This window comes from Pimephales promelas, chromosome 15 (genome assembly GCF_988280905.1).
Source record: "Pimephales promelas chromosome 15, fPimPro1.hap1.1, whole genome shotgun sequence".
NCBI lineage: Eukaryota > Metazoa > Chordata > Actinopteri > Cypriniformes > Leuciscidae > Pimephales > Pimephales promelas.
The window spans coordinates 26,828,623-26,849,294 of NC_142783.1; the positions used below are offsets into that span (position 1 = coordinate 26,828,623).

General features: G+C 35.5%; 1 protein-coding gene across 1 annotated transcript; it reads right to left on the bottom strand.

Moving 5' to 3' along the window:
• Positions 1 to 2,746: 2,746 nt before the first annotated feature.
• On the bottom strand, positions 2,747 to 20,268 carry cenpf (centromere protein F). The gene is made up of 19 exons (XM_039677825.2): positions 20,132 to 20,268; positions 19,039 to 19,247; positions 18,761 to 18,957; positions 18,449 to 18,561; positions 18,274 to 18,365; positions 17,258 to 17,525; positions 16,878 to 17,080; positions 15,525 to 15,650; positions 15,291 to 15,419; positions 15,020 to 15,142; positions 14,740 to 14,875; positions 11,479 to 14,615; positions 9,150 to 11,129; positions 8,916 to 9,068; positions 7,812 to 7,946; positions 7,076 to 7,250; positions 6,022 to 6,450; positions 5,684 to 5,859; positions 2,747 to 3,286 (listed from the first exon to the last, which is right to left on the bottom strand). Exons 2-19 carry the CDS (start codon positions 19,198 to 19,200, stop codon positions 3,095 to 3,097), a joined length of 7,926 nt encoding a protein of 2,641 aa, XP_039533759.2. The 5' UTR covers positions 19,201 to 19,247; positions 20,132 to 20,268; the 3' UTR covers positions 2,747 to 3,094.
• Between the last annotated feature and the right edge of the window lie 404 nt (positions 20,269 to 20,672).

Below are 20,672 nucleotides of genomic sequence, written 5' to 3' on the forward strand. Positions count from 1 at the left end.
CAAGTGTTTAGATGAATTGAATATTTCACTGACCCATTAGGTTGAAACGTGTTCTATTTATAGCCTGGATGGATGAGTTGGCTTAGCATCAATCGTTTCCCCCCCCCCCCCAGATCTTGCTGAGTGAGGGTGAGGTGAAGGGGAGCATTAGCCTATAATGAGAGACAGAAACAAAATACCAATATAGAATTCGAAACAGAAGCTGCAGCAAGGGGAAAAGAGGGTAGGAGAGGGGAGGGATTTTCTCTCTTTCTGTTATTTTAATTCAAACGAGCAAATCTAATCTACAGTGGACCGAGTAGCTACTACAGTGCCACCAGGCACTGTTTTGTGCGGATGGGCGGCACGTTGAGTTTTTCTGTTAGAGCGGTGCCGTGTTAGTTAACCATAATAACTAATGATCTTCGCCACGGAAGTGAATCAATCAAAACTAAATTTAGCTGGACAATAACTTTATCCTATTGCTGTTGTAAAGCCTAAACAATCTGTTCCAATAATTTTATAAAGCCGCTTTGAAACAATCAATAGGCCTACTGTTAAAACCGAAGGTGACTTGACTTGATAGTGCGTAATAAACCTAATGCCGTCTTTGGCCTTAATAGGCTATTAATCAAACAACAAAAGAAAAAGAGAAAGCATTCAGCTCTTTAATAGCTTTAAATTAATTTTGTTTATACAAATAAATATATCTGCTTGAAAGAATAAAGAATGAATGCAAGTTAAAAAGAACATCATTCATTGAAAAGAAGACCATGTTCTAGACTATACTGTGATTTTATTTCATTTTAAGATTTTTTTTTTTAAATATAATTTTAATTACTGGTCTACTGATCTGATCAAACTAGTCTTAGGATAGTTAACAGTTTTAGCATCTTATTGACAAGAATGTATGGACTGCATCCTTCCAGAATGTGTACAGTTGTCACAGATTGTGTTTAAATTTGACATGTTGCCCTCAGCCCGTGACTTAGATCAAAATCATTCTTAGCAGTCAGCACAAGTCAGTTAAATAATGGAAATTTCTTCAATTACCAATATCACAGACTGCTTTTTAAATTTGGAGTCTCCTTTTTTAATATGATTATCATTTAAAAGATTTTAGAAATACAAAGAAACCTTTTCATGTGCTTTTTGCATGCAAAATATAAATTCAATATCAGTGAGTAATAATGTTATGCAGGCTACAGTTCTTGTTAGGCAGAAAAAAAGATACACCATCTGATATTCCCTTAACATACACTTTTAAAATTGTATCTATGTAGCCTAATATAACATCAAAATTAAAAACTCAGAAACAGAACCACAAATGTGTATATAATTTTTCTGTTGATATTAAATTCGATTGAATCGCCTTACAATTTATTGCACTGTACACAGAAGGAAGTGGATTTAATATGGCACAGCATTCTAATTCTAAAATGTCTTTGTGGACAGTATTTATGTTTTCTATTAAAGCTGTCTGTCCTGAAATATTGAACTATGATATAATCCAAAGGGCAGCTCTTCAAACTCAAAACAATAGCTGTAAATGTCAGCTGACAAATGGTGCAATTTAATATAATAATGTGGAAGTGACATGCAATTTTAGTAGTGTGAGTTAGTATCATTAAAAGTAAACGTGTTCGTATTTTTAATTTACGATATATTAATGTTGAATTTTGTCTTGACTGGTAAAACACCACAATTTCCCTCATGGGATCAACTTAATAATGCACACATATTGCGTAATAAGCATGTCTGTGGAGTCATAAAAGCCCATTTTCCCAAAAGCATTTTGTTGAAATTATTAAAATATGACATGATATGATGCATTACTGTGCAGTGATACACCAGCAGAAACTTCAATGCACTGGAGGATTTGTTCTTGCTTTGCACTACAAGAGAAAAAAAAACGGCATTGTATATTTATTTCCGACAACAGAGATACTTCATGAATACATAATGTTCAGTGCTGTCACTGTTAACTAAAAACTCACTAATGGTTTGGTTTTACGGTTATAAATAAGCTGCCATAAAATAAACGCCCAATACATGAAAATTTGAAATGTTGCCTAATATTGTTTTAAATAAAAGTTTAATTGGAAGTACTAAGATTATTATAACTAAAAGAAATATAAATTAAAGCCAAATAGGCATTTTCTTAAAAAGAAAAGGCAAAAGCCTATAACACAATTACTAAAACTTAAATAAGCCAATTCAAAAAACACAGATCATAGGCTAAAAAATACCTTTAAAAAAATATTTTCCAGTTACATTACTGATAAAATAAATATCAAAACAGCTTTTGGTGTCAAATTATTCAAGTAAAAGGACTGACCAATAAGGAGGATGCAGTGTTTCAGGGAACACATTTTAAGGTTGTCATGATGAAACACTCATTATTCATTGTATCATCACATAATATAAAAGCTTTGTATTTTTCTTCCCAAATCCTCTCAACTAAACCTTAACCAAACCTCAGGGGAGAACTTCTGAGTGAATATCAGAGCAAAGGTATTGATTTAAGAGCCAAGTAGACCTGCACTGAGTCAGAGCCTGAACTAAGAATTAGATCCCTGGTGTTGTGTGTTCATTAATAATAGACTGTATTAGCCAGTCTGCAAATAAATCTTTACATATTACACAGCTTAATGCATTCAAGGCTGGAATTTATCATTGCTTAATAAAATCTGCTGTATTTCTTGTTTGCGAGTAAACAGAGAAAAGGCCACTTCAACAAAAACAGAAGTACACAAACAAACATATGTGTAAGGCAGAGTAAAGTTTAGTAAAGCAGTCAGAAAAACAATGACATACTGTAAAATGGAGTGATTAGTTGTAAGGTTTCTATTTACAAAAATACAAAAAGTATAAAAGAAATCAGGTCAATAGAACTCTAAAACAATACTGCTATTCTGTTAATGATAACACATCAGATGTTTTGAAATCGTAAAAAAAGAACAGATGAATGAAACAAGAAATAGAAAATATTATGAAAAACAAATATAGATACGGCTCTTGAATATTATTTACAAGCTAAAATGCCAGTGTATAAACATTCAGCAAAATATAGCATTTAATTAAAACACTGGAAATGTGCAGGGCATCCCAGTAATCACTGAACTTGGCAGTTGTCGTTTTGTTTTGGAGAAGCGCCGGGCCATTCCTGTTTCTCAGGGGTCTTCTTGAAGCCGCGAGAGCGCCTGCCAGTTTTCTGCACAGGGCTTCGACAGCTGTTTTCCCGTGGACTATTTGCGAGCGGTGATAATAAAGCCGCACTGCTCTGGATGGCCTTAGGAGCCTGGACCTGAAAGTACATGAACAAAGTCAGAAGAGAGCAACACTGAGCTGTCAAGAATGCCCAGCAGCAATGTTCAAAACCACTCGTACTGTATTTCTCTATCTGGGTGAAGAGCCAAGCTGAGGACAAGGGCAAAATGTATGTTGCAATCAATCAATCTTCTGTTCTCCCCTAACCCTTGACTTAGACCCAGCATGTACTTTCTGGAGAAGAACCAGTGCTGAATAATACTTGAAAAGTGGCTGTGCTGCAAGCTGACTAATGGTTTGCTCATCTCGGCTAGCGTCTGTTTCATTCAAAGTTTAGTTGTTGGGTTTTCTGTCATGTCATCTATTAATTAGGGCTGTCAATTGTTTCCTTATCTTTATAGGGAACTAATTACATGATTTATTATTTAAATAAAGTGTATACTGTCTGTATATATATATATATATATATAATATAGACAATATATAGATAGACAATTAAGGTCAGTCACATTGACTTGAGACTGACAGTAAAAAGTGCTAAAAATGTGGCTTTTGCTATGGCAGTACATTGTATTTCTAGACAGTATTATGTGCTTTAATGAATTTTACTCCGTGGCTGCCACATAATGGGCTGGTGGTGCAATAGGTGGCTCAGAATTCATTTTCCTAAAGTAGATGCCAAGTTTAATTGTTTCTAAAAATAAAAAACAAACAAACATTGGCATAGTAAAAAGTAGTAATAAAAAAAGAAGGGTAGTATATTTATATTGGAATTATCCCATATAAAATTAACAGCCAATCAAAACAAATATTTGTACTGTAAAATATGCTAAAAATGTGTATTTCACAAGGTCAAAACACTCTTTATTGTACCACTTTTAAATTTAATGCATCCTTACAGATGGTGGATAAATGCTGAATTTCTTAGTTCAATTTTAACATCGCTTATCGCAAGCAGAGTCATAGACAAAGGACTTTAGAAAATGTCGTATTATATAAAGGGGAGGGTCATGCTTCAATAAATGATAAACAAATAAGATTCTGAATTCAGCCTTGTACTAGATGAACCGCTCTAACGAAATCCAAAATGAGCACTTTTGCATGTTGTATTGCATGTTGTAATCAGACCATTATACGGTGTGGTTTCATGGCTGGTATATTGGCCTAACGAAAGCCAAATTTTGAGCAAATAGATCTTTATTAATTCATACACATCCATACTCTCGTTTTCTTCAAAGGACAGTGACACACAAAGGAAATTTAAAGGATTATTTTAATTGTTACATATAGCAATTACCTCACTATAACTCACTTCTCTTGCTTTTTTTTACTATCAAAATGATTTTTTAATCAATATTATGCCACAAGTGCTAGTGCCACAAATGACCTAGCTTAACTTGTTCTGAACCCAGATCATTCCTTTAAATTGACAGCAGGTATGCAGAACTTTGGCCTCCATAAAAGCTTAACTATATCTTAAATCAGGTATTCAAGTTGGTGAAGGGTATTTCTGGGACATAAGAGTAACTTAATAAAGGGAAGTGGAGACCAAATGCTGCATTCTTGAAGACTACATGGGAAAATCTCCAGGAAATGGTGACCTGGGGTAATGTGACATGATCAGAGAAGCTGACAGGAGAGCTTTAATGCCTCAGAGTAGTTAAGGCTTTCCAACTCTGAAATGTCATGCACAGTTCATCTGGAAAATGCTTTCATGGTCAGTAACATTAAGAGTGACATAATGAGTCTGAGGGTCCATTTTTTGAGGGTCTATGATGCCCTCCTGTGGTTAAAGACTGAGGAATGCCTACATATTTTCAGCTACACAATGAGAGTTAATTACATATAAAGCTCTCATGGTTGTATTCCCCATATTTGTTGTTAAAATAACAGAACATTTATCATATTATATTCAACTATTTTGATCTACTCTTAAAATGTGGGATAAATACACTGCTAATAATATTGGCTGCTTTGGAAAATTGCTTGTGTTTGTTTCCCAAATGTGTAAGTTAGTTTAAATAAATGCATCTACTAAGTGACTATATGTAAATGTAATTAAGAGAAAGTTAATGTATTGTTATTTATACAAACGAATCCTAGTTTTCCCCCCAATGCAGCACCAACATTTTGCTGACTTTTGACATTGCGTGAAACCATTTTTTTTTTGCAATCCTGCTTTGATTGATGGCATAAAGAGTAGACTTGTGAGAGACAAAGAGCCCATCTGAACTGCTAATTAATATAATTTAAGTAGAATTATTAGATGGCTATTACACATTACAAATGGAATGGAAGGTTAACAGATATAGCCTATGTTTTTTTTTCCCACCAAAGATTAAAACAAACTTTCATGGAATCAATACTATCATTATCACCATTTTCCATGTAGGTTGTTGTGGTTGCAGGAACACACACAGGTAGTTCTACTCACTGTGTTTGATTTCCTGCCCTCTGCTGTCCGTTTGGAGATTTGAACGGGATGTTCTGCTAAAACGGAGCTCTGCTGAGCCGCAGTTGTTTGGGCGGCCAGACGAGGGCTGCAGCGTTGGACTGCAGTTCTGCGAATGATGAATGGGCTCATCTCTCCAATTGGAATATCTGCAAAACCTGTACAGAAAAAGTGATGTAGATGTGTAAAAAATAGCATTCAATGACTTCAATTGTTCCTTCGATTCTGAAAGTTTGATTGAGCACAACTCGCAATTGATGGGCTGTGCCATGTGACGGCTGTGCCATGAGGACATATAACAAATTGTGATAACCTCTGACCTTTCTGAACAAGTTCAGGCAAACCCTCTGGTCTGTAATCCTCATCATCTTGTGTGGCTTTAGGTGTGGCAGCCGCAGCTTTCAGTCTCTTGGTGATACTGTACAGGGCTTCCTGTGCTTTGCTGGGGGTGTCATCCGCTGCTCTCTGTCTCTTTCCTGCTGGAGCGCTTTTAGTGTCTTCCACTGGCTTATTATTCTCCATGTCACTCTTCTCAGACCTCAGGGACCTCCTGCTCTTGGGTGTCTTTGTCTGGGTGCTCATCTGCTTGAGCTGGTTCATGAGGCTTTCATTGGTCTCTTCCAGCTTGTGTACTTTGACCATGAGGCTGCAGTATCGGTCCATGTTGTCGTCTGCCTCAAGGCTCTTTTCCTCCAGAGCTTCCTTCAGCTCTTGTAGTTCTTCCTTCAGGCCGTCACTGCTGCCATCACCTGTTAACACGACAGATGCTGTAAAATTGATTTTTTTTTTTTTCAAAAAAGTAAATATCTGAACTTGTCTGATATGCTTGAAATTTATATACTGTGTCCAAAAGTCTGAAATCACCAGTAAATGTGCTTGTACATTACATTTTTTTAAAAAAACATGAAAGTAGTTTTGTATTAATATAACATTAGCATATATTATGCAATATATGCTAATGTTATATTAATACAAAACTACTTTCATGTTTTTTAAATACATAAAAAATTTAAAGTACAAGCACATTTACCGGTATATTTAAATAATATATATATTATATAAATATAAAAATAATATATATTACATAAAAAAATATATATTTAATAAAAAAAAAATAAAATAAATAAAATAAATGCCCAATGTGCAAAATTTAAGTATATCTTACTGAATTTCCATCATGTTTCTTTGTTTAACATTTGTCAAAATCCAAAAACAGATTATATCAGTTTAAAACGAGATGGACCAAATTTAAATATGGCCGATATGAAATCACTGATGAAAAAAAAAAAAAAAAAGCCATATTGCGCCAGAACGCCCATCACACACCAGTTTACTGGTGGAGAGGAGACAGTGATGAAGCTAATCAGTATATACCTTGTTTCTGTGAGGCCTGCAGTTCTGCTATCTGTTGTCCCTGCTGCTGAAGTTCTTCCTGAAGTGCCTGTTTCTCACGTTCCAGCTGTTTGCATGACTTCATCCACAAATTGATCTTACTCATAGCACTGTCCTTCTCTTTGGTCAAGCGCACAACCTTAGAGTCCAACTCTGCCTACAGGGACCAAGACCAATAAATATAAAAGTTAATTACTTTACTAAATATAGAATAAAAGTTGTGTCCAAAATAATGAAGAATGAACAAATACAAAAAACCTTTTAATTTTCACAAATATACCAATTTATTTTGTTACTCTAAGGCAGACTCCAGATCTGAATTTTGAGACTTGAAGCTATTGAGGTCAGTAGGTCAGAGATACTGTACAGCCTTTTCTTCAAACACCATCATTTCTTCCTTCAGTTTATTATTCTCCATTATTATTTAAACTCAATAAAAATATATATTAAAAAAGGTATTATTGTGAAATATTACATTTTAAAATAAAAAATATTTGTAAATTAAAATATAAAACAGCTGAGTAAAATTCAACTCCCCCATCACAGGAATAAATTTAATTTTTTTATAATTTAAATTATAAAATGAAATTTATTCTGGTGATGGCAAAGAGGAATTTTACTCCATTGCTTCAGTCTTCAAAAAAATATTCTAATTTTATGATTTGATTTATGATATATATATATATATATACATATAACACATTGTACATCTACCCACCTGCTGCTGTAGATGTTTCAGGTTCTCCTCATGCCTCCTGTTATTTTCCTTCATCTGAGCATCATGACTTTCTTGAATATCAGATATATTTTTCTGCAGGCCATCTTTCTCTATCGTCAATGCTTCCATGCCAAGCTGAAGGGTGTAAATAAAATGTAGTGCAAGCAGACACTAAACATCAATAGCCAGCCGCGTTTCCACTGTCGGGCCAAAATCGGGCGTGCTAGGTCAAATAGCATTACCACTGTCACAAAGACAATGCACGCTAACTATTACCATAGTAAACATGGTAAATATGATGGCTTGAAGCAATCAGACAAATCAAATAAAGGCTATCATAATAATGTTTTTATTTTATCTGTCAGTAGCCTATGTATCGCCTCTTTATAATGGACTACATAAAATAAAGCAACTTTTTTTCCCCTGGAAACTTCCTGTTTCTCCGACAACAAATATAACTGTAGCCTACTGGGAGAGAGTGCTAAAGCTCCTCAGGTGGTTTTTTTGGTGGCATATTTGTAGAAATTATAATTCTTTCTAAATGTGATGTAAAAATGTCCTGTAACTACTAAATAAACAGAAACAGATGCGACTGAATAAGTAAGTGTGTCCTCTTTCTTTTGTGAAATAAGTTAGACCTAACGGTAAACCACTTTATTTCTGTGACTAATGTGCAGTTGACACAAATGAATTCATTATGACCAATGTATAACTTTTTATTGTAAACTGGTGGTAAAACATCAATGCTTAGGTTTTAAATATTCAAGTAAACAACACAAAAATGCCAGCAAATGGTCGCTTTTATCATGTTTGCTTAGCGATCACGCTGTTTCCAGTGATTTCATTCTGATTAGTTTTCTGATAAAAATTCCATTTGTTGGTGAAATTATGAGTTTGTGTGACGGTGTTCTGTTTTTACTGCCATGTTTTAGTGACGCGCTGCAGAGCATCTGGCCTGGCAATGGAAACGCAGTAGATTTTGTGCTACTGGCCTGAGGCTATTAGCCTGGCACGGCCTGTTTAAAGGCCTGACTCACACTGGCCCGACAATGGAAACGCGGCAAAAGAAGCCAGTGTAAATCACTGTGAAGGACAAATTCTTACCTTGTATATTTCGATTTGTTTTTGAGACTCCTGCAGTTGACAAGTCAATTGATTATGATTAATCTCCAATGTATTATGCCTTTCCCTTGCCTCACACAGTTCTTGCTGATGTTGCGTATGGAGGAGCAAACTGCTCTCATGTAGTGCATTTACCTGAAAGTATATACAAATAAATTAATTGGTGAAATGAAAACAAGGAGAAAAAAATAAACTGCTAATGGTAATGAAAAATACCTTTTCAGTTAGTTCAGAGTTCATGAGCTTCATAGCATCAAGTTGGCTCTCTAGCTGTTGGATGTTGTTCTCTAGAGAAGTGACACTTTTCTGCATGTCCTCTATCTTGGAAGACTGCATATGCGTCTTCTCCTCCAACTGTGCAATAGTACACTGTAACTTGACCTTGTCCTTTTGCAATTCATCTCGTTCATCCTGAATTGAATCTATTTGTGACTGAAGTCGGGCATTTTCTTTGCAAAGCTCCTGCTGACGGTTTTCAAAGTCTTTCAAGACTGACTGGTTGGTTGAACAAAGCTCTGCCTGACACCTTTCATATTCGAGAACTCTCTGGGCAAACTCTTCGTTTTCAGATTGCAAAGACAACAACTGAGAGGTCAAATCCTGTGTGATCAGTTCTTTCGATTCTACTTCTGTTCGACAGAGTTGAAGTTCCTCCTCCATTGCACCAACTTTAAATTGGAAGTCTGTGATCATTTGTTGCTGATTCACTGTTGCCTCTTCCACAGATTTAAGTTTTTCAGAAGCTGCTTGATTGGACAACTGCAATTCATCAATTAGGCTGTTCTTTTGCTGAAGTTCTTGCTCAAGTTTATACTTCTCCTCCTTGAGATCCTTCAGCTCAGTGACCATCTCGTCAATTTTCTTGGTAAGCTCTTGCGTTTCAGCCTGTATTTCCTCAAGCTCAGCTTTGGCACTCTCTGCTTGAAGAATGGCGTCCTCAAGATTCTGGTCAGAAAGTTCTTTTTCTCTCTCAAGCTTTTCAATATTGTCCTGAAGATCATCTGCCTTCCTCTGTGCAGCTTTGAGCAGCTGACTCATGTGGTTCTTTTTCCGTTCGTCAGATTCAATTCGTACCTTCAGTTTTTCAATGCCCCGTCTCATCTGAGCTACTTCCTCCTGAGTCGAAATCAACCTGGAGGCTATTTCACCTTTCTCCAAGAGGGAGGATTCAAGGGACTGGGACAACCTGACATTCTCATTCTCAAGTGATTGGATTTTGGAAGACATGTTTTCAGACTCTCTTGACGCAAAATTCTCATTGTTCTTTAAACTGTTTAATTCACTAAACACATTTTTATTGTCTTCATTCAAAAGAGCCACTGTATTCTCAAGGTTTTGAGACTGTTGAATTAGTTGCTCTTTTTCTTTCCTCAGGACATCAATTTGGTTAGATGCAGCCTCGATTTGTCTTTTCCCTGCCCTAATGTCCTCTTCTAGTTCTTTTATAAGTTCTCGTGTATTGCTCTCTCTCCTCTCCAGAAGCTCAGCCTTTTCTTTCCACTTCATTAAGGAGTGGTTTTCACTTTCCCTTACATCAGTACACAAAATAAGCTCTTCTTTAAGTCGCCCACCTTCTGCCATAGTTGTATTAAGTTGTTGTTCAAGGCTGTAATTTGTCCTCCTAGCTGCATCAAGCTCTACTGCTTGCCTTTGTTTCTGTTCCTGTATCTCCTCTATGTCAGCCTCCATGGAAAGGATATGCTTTTCTAAATTGGCCTTTTCAGAACGTACTCTTTTTAGTTCGCTCTCAATCTGGAAAAAATTCTCATCCCACTCACCTTTTGCCATCTCTAAGCTTTCCATCATCTCCATTACATCTGAGAGCTGGCATTTGGAGGTCTGTAGCTGTAGTTTTAATGAATTGATCTCTTCTATTAACTCTCCAATGTGGTTGCTCAGTTTCTGGTTTTCTTGAGTAACAGACATAAATTTGTCTGTGCTGTTTGTCTTTTCTATTTCCGTTTCACGAACTTTTCCCTCCAAGTCAGAGCACATTTTTTTTCTGATTGCCATTTCAGATTCTAAGACTTCAAACTGGGATTGCAAATGTTGAACCTCCTTTTCACGTGACCTTAGAGATTCCTTAAGTCCTTCAAGTTCCACATGTAATTTTTCACTTTCCTCGCTAATATCTGGAGTGGAGTCTGACTCTTCAGGATGATGGATTATGTTCTTCTGTGCTTTGGATGTCATTTCCTGATCAAGATGAAAAAAAGTACAAATCAAATCAAGAGAAATTAAAATCAAATAACTTTTCAATATCAGCAGTTTCAAACCTATAGTGCCCCCAGTAACACTGTTTAAATACAATGATTTAAAGCTGCACTCAGTAATCTTTTAGTTTATGTCATATTGGTAGCCTGAAGGTAGAATAACGCAAAAGGAAATTTTAAGTTTACTGATGCAACTGCAAAAATGTGCATGTCAAAGTCAAGATTAATTTATTTCACAAGTGAAATAGACCTTTAAGTCAGCACTTTAACTGATTTAATGGATAATATCTGAATTCAAATCATCACATTACATTGTGGAATAGATATGTTACCTGTGAAGTTTTAGTAGCCAGCAAGGAGGAGGATGAAACGTCCGATTCCTGTAGATGCTGCAAAGTCACCAGTTGTGAGGTCAAGTTCTCCGTGTGTTGTTTTTCTTTTTGGAGTTTAGCCTCCAACTCATTTTTGATATTGAGCATTTGCTCCTCCAAGCTCTGGAGCTCTTTAGCATGCTGTAATTTGATTTGATCTATTTGAGCCCTAGTTTGCTCCTCCATGGTTCTGACATTCTTCTCAAGAACACGAGATATCTCCTCAAGCTCCCTGGATTGATTTTGCATTAGCTCTTTCAGTGGTAACTGTTTGATATCCTCATCTGATGACAAGGATGTTTGGGCCTCTTCTTGTGAATTTAGCTGCTCTCCAGGTGATGAACTTCTCTGAACAGCAGTATCTTCTTCAAAGGGCAAAATAGATGTGTTGGCAAATGCCATTTCACAAATATCTAGATCATTCTCATATGCAGTTTGCTCTTTATTCATTGTGTCTGCATCAGAGTAACCTTCTGCATCAAGATTCTTCTCAGACAGAAGCTGTTCCATGCGAGTTTGCTGTTCAACAATCTGAGATAGCAGATAATCGTGAGCCTGCTTTAATTTATCCACTTGCTCCTGGGAATTCTGAGCATCTGCTTTCAATCCCTGGATATCAGATTCCAACTTTAGTTTTTGTTCCATAAGACTGTTGTACATTGCTTCAAGGTTTGTCTGCTTGCACTTCTCTTGCTCTAGGGAAACTTTAAGATTTTCATGGGTTACATGGAGAGACTCCAACTCTTTGACTAATGCAGAACTAAATTGTTGTTCCTTTTGTGTTCCCTCCAAACGTGCAGATAGCAGGGACACTTCAAGGACACTCTTTTTGTAGTCATCTTTGACAGACTCAAGCTCTGCTTGTAGGGTGGACCTCTGAGCCTCACTTTCACTTAACTTTGCTTCAAGAACACAGATGTTGCCTTGCAACTCCTCTAACTGAGTTTCATTATCTTCAAGATCCATCTGCAACATTTCAAGCTGTACTTCGATTTTGCTCATGTTAATCTTTTTTTCATTCAATGTTTCTAATGCTTTAGCTTTTTCAGACTGAGCTTCCTGAAGTTTGTTTCTTAAAGATTCAATCTCACTAGATTGTGTGGCTTCTTGGCTTCTCAGAACGGTCAAATCAGCTCTGAGACTCTCTATCTCCTGCTGATAAGGAAATGCATTTTGTTTAAAGTCTTCAAGTTCCTTTGCAACTTTCTGATAGGAATCAGTGTCCTCTTTATGTTGGTCCTTTAATAAGTCAAGATCTTGCTTCAGCTTTTCCTTTTCGAGGGCAGCCTCCTTCAGTTGTTCTGAAGCATTTCTGACCTCCAAACATTTGCTCTGTAACTCTGCCTCAAGAACACTGATGCGCTCCTCTAAACTATTTTGTTTTTTAAAATGAGTTTCCCTTTCAGAGACATACATTTCAGATTCCCTGTTATGTCTCTCAGTGAGCTCCTTGACACTTGCCTCTAATAGAGCTTTTTCTTCAGATCGATCTAGTAATTTCTTTTCCAGACATAAATTCAGCTCTACAGTAGAGTCAAACTGTTTCTGAAGACTTTCTAGTGAATTCTTTAGGGTGGCTGACAAATCATTTGAGGCCTCAAGCTCACTTTGTATTACAACAATCTTTTCTGCCATTACATCTTTTTCAGCAAGTGCTTCCGTCATTATGGAAAGCTGTTTAAGATGTTTTTCTTTCTCTTGGAAAACAACATCATTGACTTTTTGAAGGCTTTCATACTTCTCAGATAGATCATTTGCTTTATTTTCAAGCTCTTCTTGTTTTACTTTGAGATGTGCATTATCCTGCTCCATGCTTGATGCTTTCCTTCTTTCTTCATCTATTTCTTTAGCAAGATTTTCAGCTATTGTCTTCTGATTTTCCAACTCAGTGGCAGTCTTAACTTGTAGCTCCTTTACTTTTTCTAAGGAACTTCTGGTTTCTTCTGCTTCAGAAACAAGACAATTAAACTGCTCTTCAAGAGAACAGAAGGACTTATTCTTTTGCAACATTGATTCAACTTCAAGAATAAGATCTTTTTCCCTCTTTTCCACCAAAGACACTTTCTCTGCTAGATCTTCTTTGACTTTAGAAAGATCATCATATTTTTCCTGAATATCTGCATTTAAATCTTTTTGAGATTTTAGGTCTGATTCCAAGAGGGCAATATTCTCAAGAACCTCCTGCAGAGACGTTTCCACGTTGAGTTTTTCTTGTACCAACTCTTTGTTTTGTGCAAGGTGGACTTCACATTCTTTAGCCAACATGTCTTTCTCTTCTTTGAATTTATCTAGCTCCTGCTCTCGCAAGGCAAATGATTCCTGAAGATGCTCAAACTCAGTTCTGTTCATTTCAATAATGGAGTCCTTTGATTTAGCCAGGCCACAAGCACTTTCATATTCTTCAAGGAGCTGACCATGGGCCTGCTCCATTCCTTCCACCTTCCTTGTTTCTTGATGCAGTTTAGTTTCAAGCTCGCTCACCTGCTCCTGCATTACAGTGATTTGTTGCTTCAAATTGTCCATTTCCTTATTATGTTTTTGATGTGTCTCACTAAACTGCTGTTGAAGCTCCTCATACACTCTAACTTTTTCCTCCAGATCCACAGATTTTAGAAGCAGTTCACCTTTGAGGGAATCAATCTGACCAGATAGGCAAATCTTCTCATTTTCTAAATCTTGCATCTTTTTCTGAAAGCCATCATGAGCATCACTGAGTTTGGCCTTGTCTCTCTCCAGATCTGAAATTTTACTCTGCATTTCCTCAAGGTTGGATTCGGTGTTGTTAATCAACTGTTCCTTTTCGTTTTTCCACTCCAGAAGAGCTTCATACTCTTTCTTCATCTCAGCAACTTCTTTCTGACAGGAGTTTGAGGTCATTTTGAGGTCTTCATTTTCTTTCTCCACAGCACAAATTTTATTAACTTTGAGGTCAACTTCATGAACTAGTTTTTGCAACTCAGCCTGAGTCTTCATATTCTTTGCTTCTGTTTCAGCAAGAGTTTTCCTGGCATTTTCCAATTCTTGGGATGATGATGCATTTTGACGTTCCATTTTTTTGCGAAGTTCAGTCAGTTCTTCACTCTGGGTTTGTGTCTTCACTGAAAGTAATGGGTAAAAATATTTTGATAAAGCATTTCTTTAGATTTTCCTTGAATTTTCTTCTAAAATGTTATGCAATATTGAAAATGTACCAATGAGATTTATTACACTTTTAAAACATACTTTTTAAATCATCCACCATCGTACGGCTTTTGGCAAGGTTTTGCTCAATATTTTGTTTTTCCTCTTCAAGTTGCTTGACCCTCTTCAATCCTTGGTCTAACTGACAACTGAGAGTGTTCTTCTCTCTCTGCATCTCCTAATATAAGCAGAAAAAAAAGCCATTTACCTGCTTTTGTACCACAAACTTTAGTCCACATTCTCCATAAAGTAAAATCTATTATTATTAAATTAAAACAAGCCAGTTAATACCTTTTCTTTAACAGATACACAAAGAACTTACATCAAATTTTTTCTTCAATTCTGCCTCCTTCACTTGATTGGCCTGTAACCCCTGCTCAGATCTGAGAAGTTTCTGTTTCAGCTCATCCAAATCTTTCTCCAGTCGATTCTTTAGAGCAGTAACCTTGACAAAACCAATGACATTCTGTTGTGATTAACTTTATATGTGTATAAATAAATCGAAAACAAAGTAAAAAAGAAAATATACTGAACAGAAATTTGTTATTCAGAACATTTATAAAACAATATTCATAGTAAAATATTCACATTACCTTATCCATGTCTGATTGCAAAACATTGTAGTCTTTTTTGGCTTGCTGGATCTCCATACTCGTTTTATTTTTTACCTGGTTAAATTGTTGCTCAAGAGCTTGATGAGAGCTTTGAAGTTGTGCAAGTTCCTGAAATTAGTGAGAAGACAAACATTTGAAAATTTCATCTCATCCAATATTCAGAAATATATAATTAAAAATTATAAACTATATTTGACAGTAAGGAGACAAGACCTTTTGACTCTCTCTCTCCTGGTCTTTGATTTTCTGCTCCAGAGATCTATGCACACTTTCAGCATTATGTCTCTGACATTTCATCTCCTCTGTTACCTGCTTCAGCTTTAGTTCAACTGAAGAACACTGAGGAGACAAAATTAACCAAAGATGAACTACTACATTCACATGATAACTCATTGTTTAGAAATTTTGAGACTCTAAACAATGACCCCCACCCCCACCCAAAGGTCTCCAAATATATTAGGACACTTAATGTTTTAATATCTTCATACATTATACATAACATATAATCATGATAAAATATAAAATAAAGTGCCAATTATTTAAAAAAAAAAAATTAACAAGCACAATTTTAAAAGCAAAATAGTTACATTTTGTGGAATGATTTTCTAGAAAGTTTGCTTGTTTTAGCTTTAAAAAAATGTTCTTTGCTATAATTAAATTTATATATTTTAAATGTGTTTTAAATATTTTCTGGGGCCACTGTATAGACCATTTCACAAGATGTAAACAACACTGGTCCAGAAGCACTTCCTGTTTCAGTTTTTTAACACTACATAAAAGCTGGAATAAAATACAACCAACAGAACATTTAAAACTGAATCAAAAAGTTAAACAAACATCTTTAAGATGTTTTCTTTACATGTGAAATAAAGAAAACAGTTACAAACTGAAACAGGAAGTGTTTCTGGACCAGTGTTGTTTACATCTTGTGAAATGGTCTATAAGATCATTTATATTCTATAACTTATTTAATATGCAGTAGTATAATGTAGGGCTGGACCCGAATATTCGTTCGGTGGGTTGGTATTCGATTTGAAAATGTCACATTCGAATATTCATTTTATTTTTCCTCGAGGGCACCCCCCTCGAAATGGTTCTCATTCGTGCTTGAATATGTTTTACACTATAAAATCTGGTGAAATATAATATTTAACATATAACTTCGTCATAGCTACTTAAAACATATATTTGCTTCTTCTCGGACTACTAAAAGTGTTAGTAAAAACACTCGGACTACTAAAAATGCATTAAAAAGCAATGTTTCGACCCTCAGGTCTTCATGAGGCGCGCCGCTTCCCGCTGTTCTGTAGTTTATTAAAAATATATTCTGAACGCATCGTGTCTCGCCTGTCTATCTACTGTATATTGCACCAAATACGACATTGCACTACCTTGTGAAGTCATTTGGATGAACGGTTCTCGAAATAATCAAAATACAAACGGACAGACAGACATAGAGATTCCGGAGCTTTGAATATTCGATGTTCATTATTACCGAAGCTTCGAAGCTCAGAAAATGGTATTCGGACCAGCCCTAGTATTATATATTAAACAGATCTACATTACCTTAGAAACTGACTGCTCATAGTGGCCTGTAGTCTTTGTGAGTTCATCTCTGGATTTGCTCAGGAGTTTGTCCTTGTCTGCCAGATCTTTCCTGGCCATTTCCAGTTGTGTTTGAACTTCACTGAATTTATTGATCTGATTCTTCATATCCTTCTCTTGAGCCTGAAGACGGAGCTCTAACTCAGAAACCCTTGACCTCAGATCTGATTAGTATATGAAAAAAAAAAAAATGAAAAAAAAAAAATGAAAAAAAAAAAAAAACAGAGACAAAATGTGTTACCGCAAGGCATATTAAGATTATCACTGTAGTGCTATATTCAAAAGCATACTCTCAGTTACATAATAAAAATAAATAAATCCACCTGTAAGGTCAGACCAACCTTGGTTTATATTCTTAAGCTGTTCCATCTGCTGTGATCCAACTGTGTCACTTTGAGAGCTTGATGTGAACTGCTGCTGTGGCTTTACTGGTGTGTCATCACAAGACCATGACATCCCAGAGGGTCCGTTTCTTCTCCTAGATGGTGTCTCCATCACAGTCTGAGACTGATGACTGTGTGTTTTTTGGTCTTGCTGCCAAGGGAAAATTGATGACCCTGTCTGCTGTCTTGCAATGTCTTTATGGCTCACTGCAGACTGGTTCAGAATCTTCAGGTGTTACAAAAGAGAGATGCATTATTACCATTTAGTAAATTAAAGGGTTAGTTCTCCCAAAACCAGAAATTCTGGCATTATTTACTCACCGTCACCTTCATGTCGTTTCAAAACAGTAAGACTTTTGTTAATCTTCAGAACACAAATTAAGAAATGTTTAATATTCAATGCAACTACCACTTTGACACTTCAAAAGGTTCATAAGAGACTGTAAAACGAATCCATATGCTTAAAGCGGTTTAGAAGAAACTCAGTTGCTTTATATTAAGAACAGATTAAATGTAACTTTTATTCACAAATAAACATTGATCAGCAACCACAAACAAAAGCTCAATGCGAGAACAAACCTCATTGGTTCTTGATGAGGCTCAAACATGCTGCGTAACACAAGAGTGAACCTCGTTGGTTTTTGCATGTCAATCAAGCAAGCTCAGTTTATAAATGTGTGTGTTGATGATTAATGTTTATATGTGAATACTTTGATGCTTATAAAAATTACATGAACTGATTGTAAAACTAATCCATTTGAATTGAGCCTTTTAGTCACGTGGTAGTTGCGCAGACTGTCAAATCTGGGACAATAATCTCCCAGATTTCATTAAAAATATCTTAATCTGTGTTCCGAAGATGAAAAGGCTTATGGGTTTGGAACAACATGAGGGTGAGCAAATTATAAAATTTTAATTTAATATACCATCTATCTACAAGGCTCTTTTCAACAAAATATATGCATTTAACTTACTTTTACATGCATGACTTTGATTTCAGCTTCCAACCTTTTCCGCTCCTCAACCTCTCGATTGTACTTTTCCTGTAGGTCACTTATTTTTGAGTCTGAAGATGCAATATTACAATGTTTAAGTATGTTGCATTCATTCTGAATTGTATTTTCATTTTCTATACATTTTATATCTTACCTTGTTGCCAATGATTAGGTGTTGCAGGGGTTGCAAACGTTTTCTGTGGTGTACTAAACTGCTGGATTTCTGAAGAATGTGAATTTTGGGATCGCTCCAATTCATGCTTATACCTGAATAAAAATAAATAAAATTAAGCCAAGCCCAAAATGAGTCATGTTTGGCTAGTTTAGAGTATTTTCTGACACAGAGTTTATAAGCTAATTAGGTTTTATAGTAATATTATATAAAAGTTAGTTATACATTTAAAAGAAATAATGATATTATATTGATATCTTTGTCACAACAAAGTATTAAACACAGTCCACTTACTTTTTGACCTCTTGCTCTAGTCTATCAGTCTGCTTCTTGCACAAGTTTAGTTGCCCCTCCAGATAATTCACCTGTTGCTCCTTCGTTTGGATGTCATGTGTAAGTTTCTGTCTAGTCTTTTCCAGACTTTCACAAGACTCTACCAAAGACTGGTTCTCCCTCTTAAGGGCAGATGCTTCACTTTTCTCACTGTCCATCTGTAGGGAAATACAATACACAAATAATGAAGATATTTGAATCTGCTAAACTCTGAGGATATCTACTCTGATATTTCTGACCTTTTGCCTCTGTTTCTGTAAAGTAGCTTCAAGGGAATCCATCTGAAACTGTTTTTGTTGTCTTTCTTTCTTTAACTTGTCAAGCTGCCCTTCAATCTCTTGGATCTTTTGCAAGGCCTTTGCAGGAAGGCCATCCTTCCACTCTTCTACAGCCCAGCTCATACTTACTGAAGATGCTGTGTTGCTCCTCAAAGACAAAGTGGCATGCTCTGAACAATGCAATAAGCAACATTGTTTTTTAAATCAAGATGAAACATTACAGAATTATATGCATAAGCTAACACAGAGATAAGACATATTAGCGAAATTGATTATAATGATAATGAAATTATTAATATATATATATATATATATATATATAATATATATAATAATTATTAAACACTGTCGGATACATTTTTTGTTTCTCACATTTATTATAAATATTGGCAAATCTTGAATCCACTTCACTTATTGAATGGAGACTACAGGATGGTTTAAACTTATTTTCATCTTCATCTACTGCAGTCACCAGTCTGATACAATATCTTACGATGTGTTGACAAATTAATGTTCACAAAATAATATTTTGCATTTCACATATTTATTAAAGGCAAAAGGATCTATTTATGTCAAAATTTACGTTATTGTAACAATAACTCGGATCTCATCAGGACGTGTAACTTTTTTAGACTCGATAATATCAAGTGAAATATATCATATGGACTTGCAGGATGAAAGCCTAGTTTATTACCTAATTTCACTAATATTTTAGGGCCACAGCTGTGAGACGTAATAAGAGGTGTATAAACAACAAGTTATTCACGCTATTAGTTTGATTTAAGAATAAATATTTACGTTAGATTTCGTAAACATATTGCAATCTATCTAAGTAAGTGACGTTAACGTTAGTCAGTAGCTAATGATCGGAGGTAGTTTTAGGTTTAGTTAATGTTATATTTGTTTAGAACAAACAATAAAAATACGTAAATATACGATATATAAACTGAAAAAAAAAAATGCACGAGTCGGCTAGTATGACACTTTAAAACGGCTTTTAACATTCCACTCTCAACAATGAATTACTACATTCAAAAAATATATATTATCTTACCAGAAATAAACAAAGAGCCCCTCACGATTAATCTGCAATACTGTCGACGTTCTTCTCTTGTGTTCTTCTTCAGTTACTAAAGTGGAAAATTCAAAAAAAGGTTCAAAACTGTTCGCCACTGAATAGACCGTCGTCATTGGCGCGTTTGACATAAGACGTAAGAACATATCGGCCTCTGATTGGAAATCCCTGTCCATTCGAATTTAACTCCGCCCACTGTTTTTTTTTTAACAATTATATTTTATTTAATTGAAATAAATAGCCGTGTGAACCAGTAAACTCTCATCCAAAACAAAGACATGCAACTTTCCTAATACTCATATTAAAAGAAAACTTTAATCATGTTTGTTTGTATAAAACTAGTAGTGACATTGAAACTGGGCTTGAGCAAACCTCACGAGTTAAGAATACCGTCCATAGTAAATACACAACCTATGCTTTGTGTTTATGTGTAATGATTTCTAATCCCTTTCTACTATACACTTCTAAATGGTTACTCTTCTGTTCCTGTTTGTCTTCCAGAATGCAGTGCTCTGGTGCT

Bases quoted from the DNA above. Each gene is read 5' to 3' on its own strand.
- cenpf (XM_039677825.2), bottom strand. From the start codon at position 19,200: ATGAGCTGGGCTGTAGAAGAGTGGAAGGATGGCCTTCCTGCAAAGGCC. The intron at 17,526-18,273 runs GTAAGTTAAATG...TAACACCTGAAG, and splicing joins TCAAAGTCATGCATGTAAAA to ATTCTGAACCAGTCTGCAGT. The intron at 7,251-7,811 runs GTGGGTAGATGT...TGGTCCCTGTAG, and splicing joins TGAAACATCTACAGCAGCAG to GCAGAGTTGGACTCTAAGGT.